The following is a 26,028-nucleotide window of genomic DNA, read 5'->3' as shown; positions in this document are numbered from 1 at the left end:
TAGTGCATTACTTACCATAGGTCCTTTGATTTAAAGATAATGAAGATATTTTTCTTTATTTGAGGTCCCCTGTACGTAGCCTCCCTTGAATGTACTAAACATCTCCGTTAAAGACACATTTTCTTTGTAGATATGACTTCATGCTGAACCTCAATGTAACTGTTCTCCACTGCTGTTTGTGGGGAGGTAACAGAGGGCAGAATGAAACGAATGACCCAAGCTCCTTTCATTTTCTCTCTTGTTTTGTTTCTCTTCAGTGAAATAAAAGTAAAATGAAACTGTAACTTGTTTTGCCCAAAAACTTAGGGACTTTGCTCTGGTAACCACTGTGTTTTGGCAAACACAGAGCATTTGTGCAATAATGCATCCAGTCTCTGCAGAATGTACAATACGAGGGTTGCATCATGTTATAATAGAAACTATAAACTTTATATATGACCAGCTCTGTTAAGAAGTTATGTTCACGTAAATCCAGAATTAATCACCACAGAGAGATGCTGTTGAAATTGTTTTAATTAAAATGAGTAGTACTAAGCTAAACAAAAGTCCTGTGTAATTTCTAATCATTTTTCACTTTGCTAATGGAGATTTAGCTGTTGTTTTCACCTTGTTCAAATAAACAGAAGTGGGATTGACATCATGTTAGGTAATGTGTGCCAGTGGGTCCCAGATATTTACATCATGCAGTTTCAGCAGTGACTATAGTCAAATTAATAAAGCTCTGGGCACAACATCAATCTTTCTGCAGAATATGGCAAACAATGATGTGAAATTGAAAAGAAACATCAGTCTCTTGTCACCTTTTACCACATAAACACCTACAGTTGATGATATGAATGATGCAGAGAACAACGCAAACTAGTACGGGCGAGCTGAGAAAAACCTGTTAATAGAAGGAAAGCTGCACAGTTGAGATATTCTAGGCTACCCGTTCCAAACACATGTGGGCCCATTACACCACAAGCTCAGCCAGTGCCCACTGTGGCCACAATGCAAGACATAAACAAGAACGGTCCCGCTGTTTGCATTCCTGGTGTTGGACATTTTAAGGCAGCACTGACAGATCCGTGTAAAAATATATACAAAATAAGTATGGACCGCACAGCTGGAAAATGTCATGCGGTTTAAAGCTGATGCCACTGTTTACTAAATCAACTTGAAATTCATTATCTTTGCCTGCTTTCTGGTACGTCTGCTAATGTTTCATGTGCATTCCTCTGAGCAGACAGACAGATAGGCCGACAGATAGAAAGAAAGCGAAGAGGGGTCAACTGGTTTTGAGGCCCTGAAATGAGGGTAGGGGTTCTGCAGTTGTACTGTGGAAAATCTCCCCAGAACATGTGACTTCAAACATCAGAAACTAGTTTAAGCTACATCCATCTTTCATCACTCGGTGGAAGTAATGCACAAGCACATAATAACAACACGTGGTGAAAGGAGAAATAAATTAGACGTGTAGCACATTTCAAATCTGAGGCAATATATTTATCACTTAAATTACAACAAAAAGAAGAAAGCACATGAAAACAAGAGAGGAGTTAAGAATAATGTGACTATTAGTAATAATTCAGTCATACAGTATCTAAGTTGGCATGTTGTGTTTATTATGGTCACTTGGTGAAATTGTTTGTTTACAGTTCAGCAACACATTTACTGTTGTTCATAATTTCATCTCACTCCCTCACTCTGTCCTAGTCAGCCACAATAATAAAACAGTATATTACTATCTGCTACAAACACTGCACCAAGTGTGTCTTGTGAGGAAATGAGTCAACAATTTAATCTTTTAATCCACTACATGTCTTTAACTGTTGCTTTATAGCACAAATACGACCCAGCAGATGTGAATTTACTCGATGAAAGTACCAATGTGTTGACAAAAACCAAATCTAACAAAATTCTTCCTGCTAGTTTTATATTTTGTAAAAGAAAAAAAAAAATCTGTGGAGATAATTTTAACGCTAACAGATCACATTCATCACATACACAAACTGTACATACAGGGTAATCCATCAGGCGTTGTGCTTCTATTTCTACATTTCACACCTGGGAACGCAAAGCTTCTACTTACAGCCCCATGCACTCTGCCATGCATTAGCTCTATCCAATCATGCTGATGACAAACTAGCTGTTGAAATGTGCTTGCAGCATCTGAGTCTCATGTAGGGCTGGGACTGTAGGGTCTACAATCATGTGATTTGCTGGAAGAGCCCCCCCTTCCCTCCCTCTCTCCCTCCCTCCCCTCCCACCTCGCAGGCCTGCCCCTGAGTGGCCTCTGCTAGGCTATGTTTCCAGGAAAGGGGCCTACTGGACAGGCTGTGAGGCCTAGGCAGGGAGACATTGGCTCATTGAGAAAAACAAAAACAGAGAGGGGCGGTGGGAAGACTCTCCCCTCTTACATAACTCTGCCTCCATGACAGAGGAGAAAAAAAAAAGTTCCTCGCCACAATGCAAAGAAAAACCTGTCCATCCGCCTCTACTCGGGTTGCAAAAGCTGAAGCACTTAAGGACAGGAATTTGACCAACACTGAAACCAGCAGCGCTTGCTCACAGTTACACAATAGTTGTAACTCTTCAGACCTGCAACCACTACAAGAAAACCCCAGCAAAGATTCAAATTAAACAGTAATGTAATGCTTAGAAATATCACAGTTTGAGCTGTTTGGGTGTTCATTACTGTACCACCATAACAACACACAAAACACACCTTGTCATTTACTGAGTGTTGTACTGACTAAGCTGAGCTCTGGTGGTAAGACATGTTCAGTCTGTCTCACAGCCTGCACTGCCTCCCCATGGCTCAAAGGGAAACTGCATGGATGTAGAGTACCTCAGGTTCCTACACATTTGTACAGACAAAACTGAAAATAATTATTGTCATGCAGCATCTAACCACCTGCTATGTCCATATTTTCTTCAAATACTGCTGAAAAAATACTGAAAAAAAAAAAAAAAAAAAAAAAAAAAACTAAACAAGAAAATATTTTGTAATGAGTCAATATATGTCCACAATAACGCAAAAAATGCATTGGTTTTTGTCAAATAGCAAAAACCTCTCTCTCTCTCTCTCTCTCTCTCTCTCTCTCTCTCTCTCTCTCTCTCTCTCTCTCTCTCTAACTAGAGACAAAATTCAGGGATTTGAATAGTTGATTTTTGAATCAGGATGAAGGAAAAAAACTATGATCTATTTTGATAACATTTTAAATGGTAGATTTCCCAGTAGGGTGAGGAAATTAAGTTATATGATCTTTACCTTTTCCTTTTGATGATTTTACTGAATTTGTGACTTTCTTAGGCCTTGAAAAGACTGGTTTACAATTTTATTTTATTTTATTTTTTTGTTTTAGAAATTATCTACTTCAGGGGTTAAATGTGCAAAATCTTTCATACTTTAATAAGATGAATTGGAAAACAAATAACAAAAGTGTTTTCTATGTATATAATAAAGTGTTATTACAACATATATATTAATTTATGTTCATTTATTAAATAGATTTATAAATCTTCCACTAGAAAGAACCTGTAAAGTGAATGCATTGTAATGTGCAGATGGTGTTATGAAGTAGATCTGTTGCTCTGAGACAAACATTAATTTTGAGGAAAAAACAATTCTGTCATTAAGTCTAAAAATTTCACATTTTGACCCAAGGTTGCATCTTTGAAACTACAGCTGTTCAGCTTTTCTTTCTTTATTTTACTTTATTAGTGACTCAAACTTGGTAAAGTTTTACTACTCTTATTCTCAAGACTAAGAGCTAGTGAAATCAGACTATGAAATATATAGTCTATAAAATTCTATGACTTGTCCATGTTTTTTATGATTATGGGAACCCAGCTGTAAAATCACCTAATGTTAAGATACAACGCACACTTGTAAATTTGTATGTCAAAAGATATCTTCATTTTTTATGAGCAGCAATTGGAATCTGACAACAGATAAAGACAATTATACAAATATGAGATGCTAAAAGTCTTGATCATCAAATATAAAATATCAACTACATATAAGGCACATTATGGTAATATACATAACAGACATTTTGCAAAACATCTGGAGCACCATATTCATCTGAAAGTTTAAGAATCACTTATTAAGTTTAAATACACTATTAAGTTCTAAAGGTCAGTCAGGTCACATCACTGAAATGAATGTCTGTACTTTGACACATTCAGGAGTCAAACTCTGGCTGCTGCTCAATCAGGATGGTTGAGTCATTCGCGCTCCTGGAGGTCGGATCCAGCCAGGACACTCCCAGAGCTATCAGGCATAACCATGTCTGCAACACACATGCACACACACACACACACACACACACGCGCACACACACACACACACACACACACACATTACAATCAGTCAGTTCACTTTCTCTATAAGCTGAAAATCACGTGTTCAATAAAAACAAGCAGTAAAACATCTGAGTAAAGTATAATTCAACAGAGCTTAGGCTTTTAATGTTATGAGCAGTTGAAGGTTAAGTTGATGGAAACTGGCTGAACATTACATGCTTCTGTACTCTGACAGTCTTTCTGTTTTTAGTCCACAAGGGAGCATTGTGTAACCACTTTAAAATATGCTGTGTCCACTAGCTTAATGTTACCTACCAAATATCCCACGAACGATAGGTATCCTATACTGAAGAACGCCCCCACCACATACAGCCACACACTGTTGAGTTTAGTCACATATACAATGACAAAGTACATGTTGATGCAGCACACAAGTAATATCACCAGTCCTCCTCCAACTTTGAATACTCTAAAGAGACAAAGACAGCAGAATAAACACATTTAACAGCTAAATCAGTTGACTGCCTTTTTAATTGCTCATTTAAATTTTTCACTTACAATCCGTTGGTAAAGTCATTCATGAGTGACGGTAAACTGGTGAAAGTGAGAATTGGAATGAGGGCAAATGGCAGCTGTGAAAGAAAAACAACAAATATGTGATTTATTATAAGCTTCTCATGCCATTTTGAGACCAAAGATGAAAAAAATGACAAAAAACCCACAAGTAAAAGCAATTCTTTCTTAGTGAGTTCCCATCATATTTTTTAATAGACTCCCCTCTTTATTAACTGATAGTTTAAATTGTGGGCTGTAAAGAACTTATAGATTATATAATAGAACATGAGTTCTTTTAATCCTCAAAAATCTAAACAGCCAGTAGCTAACTGTTTCAATACATTTGATGTTTGTCAGCTTTTCATTGGCGTAATATATGATCCATTAGGATGTTTAGAGGCTCTGTAGTCAACAAAGAAAACCCATAGAATTTGACAAATGACAGTGGCTGTAGATGCTTGTTTTTGTGTCCAGTTAATGACATAGTTAGCTGAAAAAGTCATTCTACCTTCAGACTCAGACTGTTTTGTTCTAATAACTTTTGCATTTACTCTAAACTTTTGTGAACATTTACATGATTAGTAAATTAAATATAGGAAAATACCTAATTTTCACAGAAAAATGTTAAATGGGAAGGTAAATGCTACAATAAATCATGGTAATTCACATAGGAAAGGTTCAATATAGAGAAAAAAATCTTTGTAAGTCACCACAAAAATAGTTCTGGATCTTTAAGGGTTATGTTAAATCAAAAGCTATAGTCTATATTTGTAAATTGGCTGCATATAGGTATTCTGCTTACATAACAACTAAAAAATAATACTTTATCATCTTGAAAAAATAATATTTCACCGACTCAAAACCGGATTTTAAATGTTACCCACATCATGTTTTCTATTGCAGCTGTAAGTATGAACTAAATTGAGCCTAAGTTCTACATGATACAGCGGATTTGTAAGATATTACGCATGATGGCTCAAGCTGAGTATTGGTTAATGCTTGGGTAGAGCTGATAGTAAACCAGCCTGCAGACCTGCATGCTCTGCAGCACATTCAGGAAGTCGTTCATGCCTGTCAGGTGATGCACATCTTTGAAGATGGCCACCAGCAGCGTCGGAGTGATGGCGAGTGAACGCGTCAACAACACTCGAGCAAAGCGTGACCAGTGCAGATTCAAGAAACCCTGAGGGCAGGAGAACACATCAGTCTGTGACATTTACAAGGCATGTGGACTTGTTTACCACAGTTTCAACCAGGAAAAAACTTCTGCTGAATATGTTAACCTTACTTTAATAACTTTTTTGATGTACATTGTAAGTCAGTGAAAACATATGGTGAAAATATTTATTATGAAGGTAGAAGAAAAAGCAGATGTGTGTGTTTGTTGGTCAAGATCTTTGAGTTCCTCCACTGACCTCCATGACAAACTGGCCTGAGTACGTTCCAGTCATGGTGGAGCTCTGACCAGCTGCAAGGATTCCCACAGCCCAGATGTAGAGTGCCGCCGGGCCAAAGAAACACCCCAACACCACTCCCTACCACAGAAACACAAAGAAGGCAGGGAGTCACCCCAAGCACCATTCAGCAGAGCACAAACCATTTAGTAAAAAACACATTAGATAGACACTGGAAAACTAAGCATTTACAGAATAAATCTAAATTAAAGTATGAGAATTTGTGTTGCTATTATAAGGAGACAAATGTAACATATGAATATCATGCTTTGTACATACAAAGTGCTGTAATAAATTACCCAAATAACCATTTAACAAGTTGTAAACATAAAGGTTTGGCGTGTGATAATAAGTGACCTCTAGTGGTGAAATTGTGGATTGCATCCAACTAAATAATCATCCACCTTCTGCCTTACTGATTGAAAAAAAAACATGAAAGTTCTTGTTAAAATTAGTCTTAGTTTTGTCCATTCTGTGCTTCTTAATTAAAGGAATATTAACACCAATGGATGGGTGGACCTGATATAAAATGTAAGGAGAGGGTGTAAAAATGTATGAACATTATATTCTTTTTTGTAAATAGAGTCCTCGATTTCCCTGAATATATACTTGAAGAAAACCAAAACAATAGGAATATTGAAAAAAGTCTTCTTACATTTACCCATCCTGTGTTAAACAAAGTTGTTCTGGATTTAACAAAAGTCTAAACGTCTAATATTTGTAACTTTGAGCACGTAAAAACTGAAATTACTGCCCTATGATTAAATGTCTTCACAAACCAAGGAATTGACATTTTACATATATGTCTGTCCAAATTTATATAATGCACAACATATAATGCACTTTGAAGGAATTCAAAAACACATATATTTTACAAGTATATTTTTTAGCCAAATAAAAGTTTCCACTACTGACATATTTGATCCCGACAAACATGGTGTTTTCATAATACTAGGGTATTTTTACAGAATGTAGTGATGCTGTTGTAAATCTGACCTTTGGCATATTTAGTGTAAAATGTCATTTCTTTGTCTTTTTATCCTATTACACATTTGTGTGGAAAATGTGATGAATTCTTGAGTTAAAAAGGTGTCCTGTGAGGTCAAAGTGATCTTCATTTTTGGCAACAAAAATCCAATCAGCTCATATTTGAGGGGGTTCAAATCCAACATTTGAGTAAAATCTTTAAGACCCCCCCCCCCCCCCCCCCCCCAAAAAAAAAAAAAAAAAAAAAAAAAAATTAAGTATAAGACAACTGAAATCCTACCCCTCTGTAGATGTCCACCTCTAGAGTTTCATTGTTCAGTGGAAAGAGGTGTGAATGTGGACTGCCTGATTCATTGCACACACTGTACTGTGATAAACAAACAAACAAACAAACAACAAAAAAACATACAATATCAAAAAGATGACTTAAAACATAACTGAGATTATAAGATGAGTTTCATGGATACTTACCACCTCTATGTTTGTTTTTTCATAAAAAGCCTCAGCAAAAACAGTCACGACAAACACATTAATGAGGAAGGAGACAAACAGTGCGATGGCTGACTCAATGAAGAAATACTTGTTGGCGTCTTTTACTTCCCTCTTGTTTGATCGATCAACTTCACGAGACTGAAAGAACATTTTGGTCAATTTGTGACACAAGTTCTACAATGTCATGCAGCTCAAAAGAATATGTTTTCTCTTATCAAACATTTTGTCTTACCTTGACGAGGGCTGAGTGGAGGTAAATATTGTGAGGCATGATGACGGCACCCACGATGCCCACTGCCTGCAGCAGCTGAGGAGATCCACAGCCCTCGCAGTATGGAATAAACATCCCTTTCAGCAGGTCACCTTGGTCTGGACCCACTGTCACATACTGAAAAAGAGGTAATGAAGTACTGTATTACTGCATACAGCTTTGAGATGTATAGATTCAAAGGAGCTATATGTAGTATTTCTGAGTTAAAATACTCAAATATGACCTAAAAGTATCATTAGAGTGTTAAGAATAAAGAGCTCTGATGATCTGCCAATGTACTGAATTATAGAGATGTGAACTAAAGCTATTCACACCTGTGGGCTCATGGCTTTATATGACCACTAGAGGGAGTAGTGAGTCACTCGGCTGGTCTCCCATTGTGAGTAAAACTAACACCTTGGGGGCTTTGATCAAAAAGTCAGACAGTGACCAGATGGGATGAGAACTACTAAGAAACAACTTTTAGAGTCAAAGAAAGTGACGAAGTGAAAAAAACTAAAAGCACTGTTGTCGTTTTCTCCACTGGACACAGATATAAATGAAAAGAATGGAGTTTGATGCTGAAATGGCAGCGGGTCCTCTACATGGATGAGTTTGATCATAAAGCTTATGAAGATATAAAGTTATTATGTGATTTCATTATTTTTGCTCAGCTGGTTGTTTGTTGATCCATAATTCACACTCAATTGTGACAGTTCTGACCTTGTTTGGATGATTTTGAACAGATCTTTAGTGCAGCTACTGACAACGTAAACTATACAGAAAAAGGAGGTGATTTGTGGATTTACTGTGTCTGTTTTTGTTGGAAAACAGAGCAAAACTAAGCTAACAGAGCTATAATGTAATCTATCAGCTACACATATAGATTATACAATACAGTGTTGATTTGACTTAATGTCAAATTAAGCTGCCATTACTTTTAATTTGAAGAAGAAAAGGTGAAAGCTTTCTATAAAGTTAATATATTACAAAGATACAGAGAAATTTGATGATAGCATAATACAGATGTGTGTAAACAATGATCATTATACTTTATTCAGTGATTGACACAGTCTGTGGATACACAGTGTTGATTCATTGGTGGTTTTGGTAATTATATGTGTGTTCTGGTATGACTTTCCCTGCTGTTGAGAGTATGAGGAATAAATTTTACATATAAACCCTTTAAGCACAGGGATTTTAATTGATATGAACTGACAAAGAAATATGAAGGAAAGATGGAGAAGGTTCATTTGCATAATCACTGATGTATATTCTTACCTCGTATCCAAAGGTAATGGCCATGATAGTGATGAGAAAGCCAAAAAACGCTTCCAGCTTCCTCAGACCTGCACAGAGGATGATTTATTTTATGTTGCTGTAATCATATATTGTTCCTCAGTGATAACATGAACTATATAGGGGCATAACTTACCATACTTGTCTAAGAAGAGAAAAACAAATGTGTCAATGATGGTGATGAGAACACCGCCCCATAAGGGTATCCTGTAAGAAACACACACACAAACACACAATATGGAAAGGAGTAATCAGGGCATGTTGCAGCACTTATCAAACTGATTGCAGCAGTCATTAAATCAATGTTGTCACTTTATTCACACCACCTGCCAGAGGAGAGGAGGTTGAATGCAATTGCACAGCCAATGACCTCCTGCATGTCTGAACCGATGATCGCCAGCTCCACCATCAACCACAGGATGATTCGAGGCACCTAGACAAATGATGCAAGTTAGTGACATGCGAAAGTAAGTTAGCCATTAAGTGCAGCATTTATTTATTGCTACTCTTTGCATTCAGTGTATGCAGGGGACTGGGTGAACTTAATGAATACAAATTCTTCCACACAGGTGCTCTGCAACTACAAGTGAGTAATTAACATCCTTCTTGCTCTGTGGTATCTGCTGAGCACACAAGGTGGAAAAAAGATATGGAAAAACATGTGTGTGACTTTGAAAAATAGTTCACCATTAGGGCAGAGGAAGTTACAGTCACAAAGACTAAGCTGGCTAGTGTTTCAGCAGTGAATGAAGTGTCATCTGTATTTATTTAGATCTATGGAAAGCACATAAAGGGACTATCTGTAGTATTTCTACTCAAAAAATATTTATAGATAACCTAAAAGAATCACTACTGTTTAGAAAAAAAGATGTTAGGTTGAAGATGTCAATATATTGCCCCGTAAAAATGGGCACGGAATTTATTCACAGCCACAGGTCAACATGTTTTTTTGAATGTATGTAACCACTAGAGGGAGTAGTGAGTCACTCAACAAAACCACATAGTTGAGAATCTGTGAGAAACTTCAATCAATCATTCCACACAGGAACGGTTAATTTTATATATTTCATTCTTGGTTGTATCTTTAAGCCCGTTTAAGCCCCTTTTACCCAGCACTACTATGGCAGGACTATTTCACCAGAACAACATCTGTGTAAATGAAATGGTGGGATCATTTGGTCCTACCTCTGTCACAGCTCTGTAACGCCTCTGGAGGTAGTAACAGAGCTGTGATAAAGGTGGAATCATGATTTCGGAACACTGTGCAAAATGAACACCTCTTATTCCACAACCAAGGTGTAATGTTTTGATGACGTATTCCATGTGTGACCCCTGTGCCGGTCAAATCGGTCAATGGTGGAAAGAAGGTGGGATCACCATCTTGCCTTTTTTCCAGGATCTCTGTGTAAAAGTGGCTTTGGAGTCAAAGAACGTGGCAAAATGATCATAGAAATTTGAAGCATTGCAATTGTTTTTAGCGATGGACTCAATTCTGAGGTAAAAGAATGAAATGTGAGGCTAAAATTGCAACTTTTCCTCTCCATTGGGGAGTTTGTTTGTGAAGCTTAAGAAGTTATTCAGAGCCACACAATTTTTAGTTGTGCCAAATGGGGAAAAATTGTACTGTATTAAACTGTTTTGTATTGTTTTGTACTGTATTGTATTGTTTTGTATAATTTTGTGTTGTATTATCACTCACTTATCCTCAACTGCCTCCATGTGTCTCCCCCTACTGCCCCCCCTTCTCCCCCTCTCCCCCAGTCTCTATCTCTATCGCTCTCTCTTTTTCTCTTTCTTTACCCTCTCTCTTTAACCCCAACTGGTCAAGGAAGACGGCCATCCTCCAGGAGTCTGGGTCTGCTCCAGGTTTCTGCTGTTAAAAGGAAGTTTTTCCTCACCACTGTCACCAGTCACAAGTGTTTGCTCCTGGAGGATTCTGTTGGGTTTCTGTAAATTGGCTTAGAGTCTGGTTTTGACCAACTCTATATATAAAGTGTCATGAGATAACTTTTTTGTTGTGATCTGGCACTATATAAATACAATTTGATTGACTGAGTGATGTGATTGGTTTTCCCCTGTAAGTCGCTTTGGAAAAAAGCATCTGCCAAATGCATAAACATAAACATATTGTATTGTATTGTTTTGTACTGTATTGTATTGTATTGTATTGTTTTGTTTTGTTTTGTTTTGTATTATAGTGTATTGTTTTGTATTGTAATGTACTGTATTGAACTGGTTTGTATTGTATTGTATTGTATTGTGCAGTGGCCAAAATGAATTTTGCCACCATTTACACATACGATGTTTCTTAGTTTAGAGGATAACTGAAGTGAGGAAAGTTTCAGTTTGTTTTATTATCACCAACAGACTGGGAAGAATACACCACCAAAAGTTGTGGAGGTGTCATTATCGTAACTTTCTCTCCAGAGTTTTGAACATTGAGGTAAAATGTGCCAAAGCAGTGGTCATTTGGTGTTGGTGATGTGTAACTCCTTAATGTTTCTTTACTATCTTTGCTACAAACCACATCTTTCTTGGCTTGTAAAATGATCTTTTGAATTGAGAAACATCATGACGTGTAAATGACAGCACAATTAAAATGGGATAAAATGATTTGTCTCTTGCTTTTGACCACCGTTAATTTGTTTTCCAAAGTTAGGTCCCATTAGACGCAGCAAATGGGGCACGTTTTTTTAGCTTTCTATAAAGTTAATACACAACAAAGTTACTGAGAAAATATGATGATTCCATTATACAGACGTGTATAAACAATGAGCGTTATACTTTATTCAGTTAGTGATACAGTCATAGTGATAATTCATTGGTGTCTTTAGATGTTATTGTATTCTGGTTCACAGCTTTCCCCTGTTATTGAGAATCTGGAATATCAGTACTACATATAATCCCTTTAATATTTCAGAAATTGTGGTTGATGGTCAGACCTATGTATTGTAAAGAAGCTGGTGACTTAAAGCAGGATACAGGGGTTATAAATCAATACACTTCAATAATAAAAAAAAACAGACACCATTTTTTATCTGAGAAAAATGTCCATGTATAATGAACACCATAACATAAAAGCAAAATGTTAAACCAGAACAACCTGCTCTTGATTTGTATTGATCACAGTCCCTGTATCATTCAACACTGCCATCAAAATGAACTACTGTCAGCCACAAATCTGTTCGTGTAAACTATGAAAAAACACTGATACATGATTACAAAACATAATTTTGCCATATCTAATTGTATCAATATTTCCTAGACCCCTTGTTGACAGGAATGGTGAGTGTGAGATGAGATGTGATGAAGTTTATTGATCCCCTCGGGAAAATTCAATGCTGTGATGTGATTGCTGTGACGCTTGTGCAACAGTGAAATATGTACGGAAAAACAGAAAAGTTACTCTTCCTCAGATGATTGGGAATGTCGATGTGGAACGTGATCACAATAATATACACAGGGTTATTATAGTAGGGCTGCGACGCAATTACGAATGAATTACAATGAGTGTCTGTGTGGTGAGAGCGGTTCAGGCCAGTTTGACCCCTGTGGTGAGGGGATCTGGTGGCTTTTTGCTTGATTGTTTCTGACCCTGATTAGAGTAGTTTCTTCCAGGATGACATTGTCCATTAATAAGTCACAAGGGCTAACTGATTGGTTTGATGAGTGTGAAAAATATTATGAATAATCACCAGATCTCAAACCAACTGAACACCTACGACAAGACCCCATTTTAACATCACAAATTTCTGGTGACCCCAGGCATGCAAAATGGAGAGTTTTTTTTTTTTTTTTTTTTTTTTTTTGCTAAAATTAAGTTGTTTTTGATCACGTAATAGTTTGCTATACTATGTTGCAAATAAACATTAATTTTAGACAACATTTAGTCTATATAATGTATATTATTATGGACAGAGGCAGAAAAGCCAGGTGGAGATTACTGCAAAAAGTGAGAATTTTATTTTCCTTGGTCAGGATATGTACAGTCAGTCCAGCTTGTATTTACAAGGCTGACAGTTAAAAACGAACAAACAAGAACTCAAACTATGAATTATGAAAGAGCTGCAGCATCTGAAACCGACCACAATGAACATTTGAAAGACAAACAGTACCACAGTGCTTCAGTTTCAGCTTCACAGTTTGTCATGTCATTTATGTATTGGGATTGTCTCTCTCAACTCACCATATATTTTTATTAGTAAGTTTTTTTGTGTTTTTTTTTTTTTTTTTTGTATCAATTATTAACAATTTCAGGCAACCCCATTTGAATTCCAGGTGATCCCATGTAGGGTCCCAACTTCAGGGTTGAAAAACACTGACATACGATTTTTTTTTTTCCTTTGACCGACATGTTGTACAATAACTCCACCTCCATCTTCAAATTGCCAAATAAGCAATGCATCCTCCAGCTGAGTCCACAGATGTGTAGAATCAATGCCAAGGTGCAGCAACACCATACTAAAAAGCTTAAATTAATCTTTTCTTTTATTTGATAAGACAATAAACAAAAATGTATGAAAGTATGTCAACGAAGGACCTAAACAAGTTGCTTTTAGAGACTCTATCTCCTCTAAAGATATAAACAGATCAATCTAAGACACTAAAAGCAAAATTCTCGTTTCATAATTATGAATATTCTCCTCCATCTCTACAGCTAGATCCTCCTAAATCCCTAAATCATACACAGAAGTCCTTAAATAGCAAAAAATAAAGTGCACAAAGCTGCCACAGAAAGCATAAAAACAATTCAGCCTCTTAAAATATCTCCAACAGAAGCACAATACACATATTTATCACAGAAGAGAGTGGGTAGTATGCTTTAAAGCCATGATTAGCAAAAGCCTCTGAGGGTTTAACTGTGAATTGCAACATTTTTTGATATTTTCCCACATAACCGCCATCACATAAAGCTTAGATTTTTTTATCACTACTAAAACAACAGTGTAATGCAATAAATTGAGGCAGTTTCAGTAAACCAAGACTGGTTTTGCAGACCGCTTTTTAATTAAATCCTCTCTAAATTGATCTGCTGAGGGAGGCCTGGGAACATAATGAATTTAGAAAACACAAGCAGTGATAGATGAAATCAGTGCAAGCGTGTTCTGTATCCAAAAGTGAAAACATGTGTCATATTGTCAACAGCTGGGCATTACAGACTCACAGTGTGGTACTGACGGTTGCAGACTTCAGCCAGGTGCATCCCAGTGACCACGCCCAGACGAGCCGCCAGACGCTGCAGCAGCAGACCGATGATAGTGGCACCCAGCAGCACCCATAGGAGCTGAAAGGTAAGGATCAGATGTATCATCTGTTAACTACACATCCACAGCACAAATAAGTCTTTACAGCTTTAGTATAACTTTATTTAACTGGAATATTGACTTTCTGGCAACTTTTACACCCCTATTTTAGCACAGATACTGATTCTTTTACTAGTTACACCAGGGGTGTCAAACACATGGCCCATGGGTCAAAACCGGCCCACCAAATGGTCCAATGATGAATTTGTGAAATGCAAAATTGACACAGAGACGTTAAGAGTCAAGGATGTCAAAATTATTTTAGTTCAGGAGCCACATACAGACCAGTTCAGACAGATACAGGACATCCTTCCTGCCACATTCCATCTCACTCTATCATAACTCACCTCTGTCGGATGTCTCGGCTCATAAATCCATTTGCACTTAAATGTCATTTTGCACCTTCCATTTGGAATATTTCAACTTGTTTTGCACCTTACAGTTCTGTTTCAGCACATTACAGCTACTATCCAGATTCTTTTTATACTTCTGTTGCATTTTTTTTTAACTCATGTTAGCTGTGGTACTCTATTGGTATTGGATGAATGTCATGCTGCTGTTACACTGTTATTTCCCAGTTTGCCTGCCTGCCTGTCATTCATCTAATTCACTCAAGTAAAATACTACCATAATAACCTATAAATAATGACAACGCCAACTTTTTCCTCTTTGTTTCAGTACAAAAAGGGTCAATTACAAACTATCCTTTCATAAAAAATATGAATACCCCAACAAATGTAAGCAACTTGAAATGTCTTAAGAGAAGTTAGTGCAAATTTAACAATATTATGCCAGTTACTAAATGATTTTACCTTTGTGCAGTAGATCCACTGTGATCTGTAAGTTGTGTTGTACATGTGTTAATGATGAGGTATAATATTGTTAAAATTGCATTAACTTCTCTCAGAACATTTCAGGTTGCTGGCATTTGTTGATGGTATTCATATTTTGTTTATTTATTTGATGTTTTCTGATTTTAGGTCTGGTTGTTCAGGTTATTTACATTCAAAGGATAGTTTATAGATGTAAACATTTTCATAAAGTAATTTTACTTTTTTCACTCTAAGACAGGGGTGTCAAACATGTTGCCCGCAGGCCAAATCCAGCCCACCAAAGGTTCCACTCAGGATGAAAGTGCAAAAATGACACTTAAGACATTAACAGTCAAGGTTGTCAAAGTCATTTTAGCTCAGGTTTCACATACAGACCAATATGATCTCAAGTAAGATAATAACATAACTTATGAATGATGACAACTACAAATTTTCTTCTTGAAAACTTATGCAAAAAAATAACATTTAATAACATGAACATTTACAAACTATCCTTTCATAATAAAATGCAAATAAATACATAAATAAAAATAAATATGAACAACCTGAAATGTGCAATTTTAACAATATTCTGCCCGTTTTGTGCATTACTAGATCAACTGTGATCTGTACGTTGTGACGTAATGTTATAGAAATTGTTGTTATTTTAGTTCCAAACTCCAAAATTTTAACAATATTACGCGTGTTACCAAATGTTTGTGTAACATTGTGTGTAATACACATGTATAAATAATAAGTCGAAGCATAATATTGTTAAAATTGCACTAATTTTTCCAATACAATTTCATTTTTTTCAGGTTATTCACATCTTTTGTGTAAAATATAAATATTTTCATAATTTAATGGGAGTTTTTTGTACTAAAACAAAAAGAAAAATTTGGAGTTGTAATTACTGTACTTGTAGGTTATTATGTCATTATTTTACTGGTCCAGCACACTTGAGATGAAATTGGGCTAAATGTGGTCCCTGAATCAAAGTGAGTTTGACACCCCTGCTCTAAGGCATAGAAAAAAGTTTGGAGTTGATATTATTAATAGGTTATTATGTAATTATTTTACTGGTCTGACCCACTTGAGATCATATTGGGCTGTATGTGGCCCCTGAAACTGAATTAAAATGAATTTGACACCTCTGAGTTACACTTTTACAACAAGCCTGTTACTATGATTTCAACACATTCAAGTGAAATTATCATTATTTTCTATTTAGTACCACTGCACATCCTCCTGCATTAGATGAATAGGATGACAATAAAAAAAGAAGACCTCTTGGGGAGATTATTACATATAGAACATGACATGAAATGAAAAGGAAGGTAAAGTGACAAAACACACATGAAGGAGACTGGACCACAGAGAAAAGATGATACTTGGTGTGTTTTATATGATAAGGAAGGAGGGTCATACACATTAGTATCCTCACCGGAAAACTCATTAGTTTCCGGATTTGCTTCACTACATGCATAGATTTTATGAGACCCACTAATTTTCATTCTTGACATTGATGCATTCAGTCTAAACTAGGAGAATACAGCGTCTTATTAAAATCAATACTCTCATACCTATAAGCCTTTTCCACCTCACCACATCTATTTTTAATTGCAATTTCAATTAAAAGTTTACTGTAATCTCTTTATTTGTATTTTATATTTTATGTTCATTTCTGTTATTATGTTTCTCTGTGATGCTTCTTTGCTTTGTTTTTAATTTGGTCTAATGTCATGAATGAGACTTAATCCCTTAGTGAGTTCTACAGTACAAATAAAGGTATGATGATGATAATTATGATAAATAAAATAATACTTCTACTTGTGTTTTTATTTTTGACACAAGTATCTGTAATTCTACTTGAGTGAAAAATATATCTACTTTTCCATCTTCTGAAAACATTTGCACATATTTTATTTCATTGGGAAATTCTTAAAATGACAAACTGTACGTTTATCATGTACTTTTTAAAATCACTGACAAAGGTTTATTCTTTGCTCCTAGTCTTTTCTTATTCCATGTTACTCTGTTTATCAGCTATAAGACTCATTAACCCATAAAGACCCAGTGCTATTTTTGTGGTAGTTCAAAAATGAAATTTTTTTTGTTCCATTAAGCCTTTCTTAAGTGATTTATCCCTATTCTTTATAATACTACCCTGTGTATTTTGTACTTTTTCAGTCTAAATAATGTATTTTCCTATATTTAATGCACTTATCATGTAGATGTCCATTAAAGCTCAGATTAAACTTGAGGAATACTATCAAAAACAGAAAAAGTTACTTTTTCAGCAAAGATGTCAATAACTGAACGTGAAACAGTGTCTCCATTCTCTGTCAGTTATTAAACTCCATGGGTTTTACTGGTGAATCAATGTTGTAGAAGATGATGGTGTTTCTATGTTCACTATGGAGCCTCTGAACGTCCAAATGGGTCATATCTGATGGCCATGAAAAGATGACAAACTGTATTTTACAACAATTATTTGCACGCATTGATAAGATTAGTGGATCAACAGGTATTAAACAGTTTAGATCAGAAGATGATTTTGGTCACAAGTGGCTGTTTGGGTCTTTATGGGTTAATGTAATGTTTCGTGTCCTGAATGTGATTAGTATCTTTATGACCATGGACACTCAGGCTGAAGTTTTAGCCTGTGTAATCTTCATACCACACCTTTTACTCATACTATGAGAAGCACAAAGAGTATAATTAATTTGTGCTCGTCCTTCCAGTTTTCCAGGATGTCGGGGCAAAGTTCAGCTGCGTTGAAGTTTGCCCTGAAGGCCGGCTTCATGTAGTCTGCTTTAAAGGGACATGGGGGCAATTTATAGAGAATTCACTGACAACTCCTACTTTATATACTTGTAATATCTTTTAAATGAGGTAGGATTTTTATGAGTATAATCAAAACTAGCATTTAATGAAGGATTATCCTTCCTCTGTGTTAGATGTTTTAACTACAGCTTGCAACATTACAGGTACTCTTTCTGGGATAGATACACAAATGAACAAACACAAAACCTTCAGGTTAAAGCACGTGTCAGACACTCAGATCAATGCTCTGTTCATAACCCATTCAAAATAACTAAACCCTATATTTCACAATAATCTATTACTGATTAAAGGTAGTACATGTATACAGATGTTAATCATAAAAGCTACACTGAACAAAAATATAAATGCACCACTTTTGTTTTTGCTCCCATTTTTCATGAGCTGAACTCAAAGATCTAAAACTTTTTCTATGTACACAAAAGGCCTATTTCTCTCAAATATTGTTCATAAATTTGTCTAAATCTGTGTTAGTGAACACTTCTCCTTTGTCCTTTGCTGAGATAATCCATCCACCTCACAGGTGTGGCATATCAAGATGCTGATTAGACAGCAGGATTATTGCACAGGTGAGATTTAGGCTGGCCACAATAAAAGGCCACTCTAAAATGTGCAGTTTTACTGTATTGGGTGGTCCAGGGGGGTCAGAAAACCAGTCAGTATTTGGTGTGACCACCATTTTCCTCGCACAGTCTTCTTCATGAATTCTCTGAAACAGCTTTGGAGATGGCTTATGGTAGAGAAATGAACATTCAATTCACAGGCAAAAGCTCTGGTGGAGATTCCTGAAGTCAGCATGCCAGTTGCATATTCCCTCAAAACTTCTGACATCTGTGGTATTGTGCTGTGTGATAAAACTGCACATTTTGGAGTGGCCTTTTATTGTGGCCAGCCTAAGGCACACCTGTGCAAAAATCATGCTGTCTAATCAGCATCTTGATATGCCACACCTGTGAGGTGGATGGATTATCTCAGCAAAGAAGAAGTGTTCACTAACACAAATTTAGACAGATTTGTGAACAATATTTGAGAGAAATAAACCTTGTGTGTACACAGAAAAAGTTTTAGATCTTTGAGTTCAGCTCACGAAAAATGGGAGCAAAAACAAAAGTGGTGCGTTTATATTTTTGTTCAGTGTATATTATATATCCCACACATGCTGCAAATGCAATGTTGCAACATAGTTGCAACATAGTTCCTCTGTTTCTTTCTAAAAGTGGATTTCTTTGTTCATTTTCAACCAAAGTACTGACATTTCTGCCACATATCCTAAGAGGAAAATCTCATCTGAAGGAGGTAAAAATGATCAGGGAAATAAAATGAAGGACTATTGTGAAAAATTATGTTTGTTAACAGTGAAAAACCCTATGAATCGTCTATTATAACATGTTCTCAATCCTTCTGACTACATCCACACATATGCTGATGCTGACAGATTCTGCCAACAGACTACAACACCTTAGACGGATGAATGATAGACTGATGATTGCTTTATTAATAGTTTGAGTATTTTTTTTGTTTTTTCTTGAGCTGATGGAAAAAAATTCTCCCTGGGGAATAATAATATTCATCTGTATCTGTATCTGTGAGGTGTACATTGCAGCATCTTTTTAAATAGAAGATATTTGGTTATACATTGAAAAGCCTATGAACACATGTGTGCTTTAACCTGCATTTTAACTCTCAGGCAGAACTGTGCATTGAGTGAGAAGGGCAGAAAGAGGACAGAGCCATGTAACAGGAGTCATTTTGTTCTGCTCATGCTCATGGGCGATGCTGTTATTGATTGGCTGCAGGTACAAAATCACTGCCCATAAATGTCCAAAACAAGAGGAAAGTAGAAAATCCAGCAGAATACATGCACCAATATACACAGACATGGGGTGGGAAGTGATGATTGAAAGGGAATATTATTGTACGAGTCTATGTAGTGTTTGTTTTTTTTTTTTAAAGGAAATTTTTAACTAAAAAATAACACTGAAAAATCCCATGTTTTCAGTGCCCCATATACTATTATTCAATAAAGAAAATTGGTCTTTTGAGATTATCTAGTGACATGTTCAGACTGTATGTTATATTTATATTCACTAAATCTTTCCCATGAAAAGCAGAAGTGTATCCTGTCCTCAAAATGAACATACATACTATTAATGTTAGTTCAATACAAACACTGGAGAACAAGATGTGCTGCCTTGTCCACATATTATCTGGAGATAATGCAACCATAAAAGAAGAATAAGGGTATTTATGACAAGGTTAATTAATTAATATGTCAAGGGTTTTCTACGTTTTACTATCAAGTGGTAATTAGAGATATTTATTAAGACTTGTGCATCTCTTTTTTCACCATTTGACGATTAATATAATAAGAAAAGTTAGAAAGCTAAGACTAAAAACTCAACTATGTAACTGTATGTGTTTTATAAGGCTCATCATGTCTTCCTGTCTGCAGCCAACCAGTTTTCATAATCTCATTAGTCATTCATGTGTTCTTCATCATCTACAGAAATAACGGAAGTATCGGCTGAGTAATGATTCTCACCTTGAATCCAGCTTTAGCTCCAGACTGCAAATCAGACTCGATGTTTCCTGGGTCCAGGTAGGCGATACTCATCAGAAACCCAGGCCCGGTGAAGGCCCACAGCTTACGGAAACTAAACCAGCCCTAAACAACACACAAATAAATGACAGATTAAAGGGAAACGCTGATTGGAGAGGTGTCAACTCAACTGACAGAACACATTATTCTTCATCATCATCATGAGGGAAGATCTATTCTTTCTTCCAGTAGAGCTGAGTAACTTTAACTCATTGAAATGTAAAAACTGTACAGCTTTGGAGATAATTATTAAACCATCTGTGATTGTCTGGTCTTGGAATATTAATTGTTTCTTGATTGTTTTTTAACATCAGCTGCTCTTAATTCATACTTATCATCGAGAACATTTGGTTTTTGTTTCTAATTTTAACAAAGCCAATTTCTTTATTAAATTTACAAAGTAAACATTCAAGTACATTTTGCCAGATTCCACGTTTTCATCATTCAAATCCTAATATTGGTTAACTTAGAAACATTATTATACATAGCTGGAATGATGTAACTCCCTGTAAAATCATACATCCGTAGAGAAAAAACACAACACAATTTAGGCCAAATAAAATTGTTTCACGCTGCAAGAAACATCCTCTTGTTTTAGAATAACATATATAGCTTGTTTTTACGCTGGTTCCTTTCTCAAATTTCCTGTTTCTTCATTGAATGCACATACAACAGCCGCACATATCAGCTTATAATAACAGATATTTATCACATGTGTTATATTAAAGGTCTTTTCATACATTTCTGTTGTTGAATCTGTGTTTACTCAAAGATAATGTAGATAACTGGGCTGAAAAACTTCACAATAGCTTAGTTTACCTACTTTTATATTTATCTAAAGAAGATTTATTTGTTTCTTGGGCACAAAAGAGAGGATAAAGAACAACAAAAGCAAAATAAACAAAAACCAAAAAAGAATAGTATTTGCATTAGCTATCAGCGCTGGACCTGTATTTTGCAGTCAGCACACTTCTATCACTTGTATGAGTCTTTTTCCAGATTTCTGTCTCATATTTGCAAACAAGAAAACACTAATGGCTTTACAAATCACATATTTGACAAACATGGCATGTACACACTTTATTTACTCAAGTATAAGTACACATACCGGTCAAAAAATATTCAGAGGAGCTGATATAACTGCTTTACTCAAGAAACAATAAACAGACACAGGCTACTTAAGGAACAAAGTAAAAAGTGATTAATTTTTGTCTAGTTTGTTCTGGTCTTTTTACATTGTTTTCAACTGGTTATGTGGTTGATTGTGTGTGATATGCACCAATGGATACACCAAGGGATTATTTGTCATTTGTATGCCTTAGTGTCTCTTTCATTTCAGTTAAAGTCAGTGTTGAAGTTTGCAGAAAGTGTGCAGATGCCAAATAAAATCATGCATATTAACTCATAATGCCCCTCAAATGTAGTAAAGTAATAAAATGTGAGGCATAAGGAAATAAGTAATTAACCCATAAAGACCCAGTGCTACTTTGGTGGCAGATCCAAAATATTTTTTTCTCTGTATTTAACTTTTCTGAAGTGATTTATCACCATTTATTATAATGTTATCCTCTGTATTTTGTGTTTTTTTTTACAGTAAACATCTGGTATTTTCTTATATTTAATTTACTGATCATGTAGATGTTTATAAAAGTTCAGATTGAAGTTAAAGGTTATTATATCAGAAATAGAAGAAACTTCAGAAAAAAGTGACTTTTTCGATAAAATCTCTGATTAACTGAACGTAAACCCAGTGTCTCCATCCACTGTCACTGATCCAACTCCACTGGTTTTACTGGTGAATCAACATTGTAGAAGAATACAATGTTTCCACGGTAACTACGGAGCCACTGAACATCCAAATGGGTCATATCTGATGACCATGAAAAGATGAATAACTGTATTTACACTAAATATTTACATGGATTGATAGATTTACTGGATCAGCAGGTATTAAACAGGTTAGATCAGTAGATGCTTTTGGTCGTCTGTGGCTGTTTGGGTGTTTATGGGGGATGTAAAGTGCAAATGCCTGAAAAATTTACTAAAACACAGTAACTCCAATGTGTACTTATACTTGTCACTTCTGCAAATATTGATTTTTCACTGCTTTGTCCAATATTATTTCCTGTGAATTAAATGTTTAATGTTCAGTGATTCCAACACAGCGATGATTAGGCGGAGTTTGTTACCTCACTCTCCTGCTCAGGAATAGGGATCCTCTGGTCAAAGTATGTGGTTGCAACAGGTTCATTTTGTCTCTGAAGAAACACAGAGGATGATGAAGCAAATCTATGTGTGTGTGTGGTCTGGATCACTGGTTTCTCCTCCACCGTATCTGCTTCTGAAAAGTGATGCACAGAAACCCACAGTGCAGTAAATGTCTCAGGAGGCAGTTTAGAGCAGTACAGCATTTTGTTAAAACTGTGCAAGAAAAAAGGAAAATATATGTGTACCATGTCCTCGATTCTGTTCCGGTTCCTGATCTGTGGGAACGCTGGGGGGTAGTGACGAGATGTGGATGTTCTCAGGAGCAGGGTTTTTAACTGGAAGCAAACAGGTAATTATAACTGGATTACACTTGCTGAACATGATCACAGTGCATACAAATGAAATCCCTCACGCACAAAAAACACTCTCTCAAGGGGCAAAGATAAACATCAGTTAAGGAGTCAGCTGTTGACAGGAAGCTCCGGAAGCTGTCATGAGGGGAAAATCCACATCACAGCAAAAAACGTGTGTGAGAATTTTATGAGGGCAATGCAACACAGGAAATCATAATGCTATTAAAAGTCATAAAACCAATATGAACTTTGTGACACTACAAATACTGAACATGTGCAGAAAGCAGATGATAAATGACTAAAAACATCATCATATGTTAATAAAAATATAAATATACATTGTGATAATGCAGTATGTGGCTGTCATGTCAATAAAAAAAACCTCAGGAAATCTTACCTGACCGCAAAAATGAGAACATCTTAGTGGAAAAAGTCCAACTCTTGGCCTACATTCCGGTAAACTATTTAGTTTTTGTCACTTCCCTATTGCCTTCAGTGAGATTTAGTCAGAGGAGTGGATGTGTTTGTGCTCAGGCATCGTCCTTCTGAGTGAATGTGTTGATGACTCACCAGACAGGTAAGAAAGGAATGGGGTTAAGTCTGAGGGGGAGGGGCTTCAGCAATGTTTGACAAATGGACTCCTTGTTCCTCCTGTTTCAACCATGTGACCTGGTTTACGGAAAACCTTTCACAGGTGTACACAGGAAACACTGAACACTCAAAAATTAAAAAAAAAAAAATCACATAAAACAAAAGTAGAGCCATCTGTTTTGAAGTGAAATCACATAAAGCAGAGTTTGGGTTTTAGAAGAAAAGATAAAAATGAGTCTGAACAATATGAGTCAGAAGAAGTAGATGTTGTTGATACTAGTGTGAAAATAAAGCGTGAGTGTTCTGATAATTAAAATAAACACTAAAAATGGACTTATTTAAGTGAGAATGTATGATAAAGCTGTTCCCAGTCATCCCTGTGCAGGTGTCGCATTCAAGTCCCTGAAACACCATCTGAATAATAACATAAATAGTGAGTCACTCAAATGTTTTTTGCTTTTTATCTCTCTGCTGTTGACCCCGTTGACCCCTGTTGCTTTCTTATTAGAGCTGTATTTTCAGTCGTAGCTCTTAAACGTTCTCAGGGACAGAAAACACCTGCCCCGGTCTCCAGTGATGTGTTGAGGTGCGATGCTTTACTGACAAAGAAAACCCTTCATGTGGCCTTGAACACGGCCATGTGACGCCCTCTACCAGTGGAGAGAAATGGGTTTTGTTTTTATGTCCTGCAAGGAAAGAAAATGCTCTTATAAGTAGTTACAAGTAAAGCCACAGGGAGGCGCCAAAAGCAGATGTATTTACCTTTAGAGAGAGAGTCTGTGTGATTGAAGTTGTATGAATGAACTGGTACAATACAAGGATTTACAAGTTTTAACAAATATGTGTTGTAGTATTCTGCAAAAATATTAGTCCACCTTTAGGTTTGTTGTTATATTAACTGAATATTACAAAACTTTGGGCGTCAAACCCTTTTTCCCCCCTTTTGTTTTGTTCTTTATCAGATTATTGTGGAAATTTATTTTTAAAAAAACTAAATGCAGGTAACATGTGAGGAGTCCTTCAAGCATTTTGTTGTGTTTTCATTATACTGCTGTGCAAAAGGCTTTAATCACCACCAGGTTTGTTGCTTTTACAGCAGTGGTGTCAAACTCATTTTAGTTCAGGGGCCAAATCCTCCCAATATGATCTGAAGTGGACCGGACCAGTGAATTAATAACATAATTATATGTAAAATAATGCCAACTCCATACGTTTCAATGTGTTTTATAGTGAAAAAAGTAAAATTACTTTATGGAAACATTTACATCTATAAACTGTCCTTTCAAAAATGTGAATAACATGAACAACCATGAAAAAAACATTTATTAAGAAAAATAAATGCAAATTTAACTATATTTTGCCTCTGCTTATCATTTGTAAATGTGCATTACAACTTACAGATCACAATGGATCTGCAAATACACAAAATATTTTAGTAACTGGCAGAAAATTTGTAAAATTGCACTTACACTTTACACATTTCTAGTTTTTCATATTTTTTGTGAAAGGCTTGTTTGTAAATTTACACATTTTCATGTAATTTCTCTTTTTTTTTTTTTTACACTAAAACAGAGAAAAAATTTGGAATTGTCATTATTTGTAGGTTTCCATGGTAGTAATTTACTGATCTGACCCACTTGAGACTAAAGTAGGGCTTTATATGGGCCCTAAAGTACAACAATTGACTGTTAATATCTTCAGTGTAATTTTTGCATTTCACAAATTCATCCCACGGGCCAGATTGGAGCCTTTGGCGGGCCGGATTTGGCCCCCGGGCCACATGTTTGACACCTGTGTTTTACAGGGTTGAAATAAAAATACATATTTATTTCACATTCTCTTTTCTTCAGATAAAAGACAAAAATATACAAAATACATGCGCAGCCTAAAAGACACTGAAAAAAAAAGAACTAAATGGGTTTTAAAGGTTAAAGTCACTATTTAGTGTGACCCCTGACCCCATGACAAGAAGCAGGACAAACAGTTAGAAA

The 26,028-nt window shown here is 35.9% G+C and overlaps 1 protein-coding gene across 2 annotated transcripts; it reads right to left on the bottom strand.

Annotated features, from left to right (window-relative positions):
- Positions 1-3,876: 3,876 nt before the first annotated feature.
- On the bottom strand, positions 3,877-23,983 carry LOC115422702 (natural resistance-associated macrophage protein 2-like). 2 transcript variants are annotated; one of them, XM_030139180.1, is made up of 16 exons: positions 23,844-23,983; positions 23,339-23,428; positions 23,075-23,226; positions 20,829-20,951; positions 14,492-14,611; positions 9,654-9,760; positions 9,464-9,534; positions 9,310-9,377; positions 8,011-8,166; positions 7,758-7,916; positions 7,567-7,653; positions 6,261-6,380; positions 5,879-6,028; positions 4,849-4,922; positions 4,606-4,759; positions 3,877-4,277 (listed from the first exon to the last, which is right to left on the bottom strand). In XM_030139180.1, exons 1-16 carry the CDS (start codon positions 23,863-23,865, stop codon positions 4,170-4,172), a joined length of 1,761 nt encoding a protein of 586 aa, XP_029995040.1. In that variant the 5' UTR covers positions 23,866-23,983; the 3' UTR covers positions 3,877-4,169. The 2 variants fall into 2 exon arrangements, with proteins under 2 accessions (XP_029995040.1, XP_029995041.1); XM_030139181.1 differs by having other exon boundaries at positions 23,075-23,223.
- Between the last annotated feature and the right edge of the window lie 2,045 nt (positions 23,984-26,028).

Source organism: Sphaeramia orbicularis, chromosome 7, assembly GCF_902148855.1.
Source record: "Sphaeramia orbicularis chromosome 7, fSphaOr1.1, whole genome shotgun sequence".
In the NCBI taxonomy this organism is placed as follows: domain Eukaryota; kingdom Metazoa; phylum Chordata; class Actinopteri; order Kurtiformes; family Apogonidae; genus Sphaeramia; species Sphaeramia orbicularis.
The sequence above is the reverse complement of the archived record's forward strand: the minus strand, read 5'-3'. Positions and strand labels throughout refer to the sequence as shown.

Excerpts from the sequence above, each read along its gene's own strand:
- LOC115422702 (XM_030139180.1), bottom strand. The coding sequence starts at position 23,865 with ATGTTCTCATTTTTGCGGTCAG. Across the intron at positions 9,535-9,653 it reads AACCTCCTCTCCTCTGGCAG|GATACCCTTATGGGGCGGTG; the intron begins GTGGTGTGAATA and ends TGTTTCTTACAG. Across the intron at positions 6,029-6,260 it reads CAGGCCAGTTTGTCATGGAG|GGTTTCTTGAATCTGCACTG; the intron begins GTCAGTGGAGGA and ends TCCTGCCCTCAG.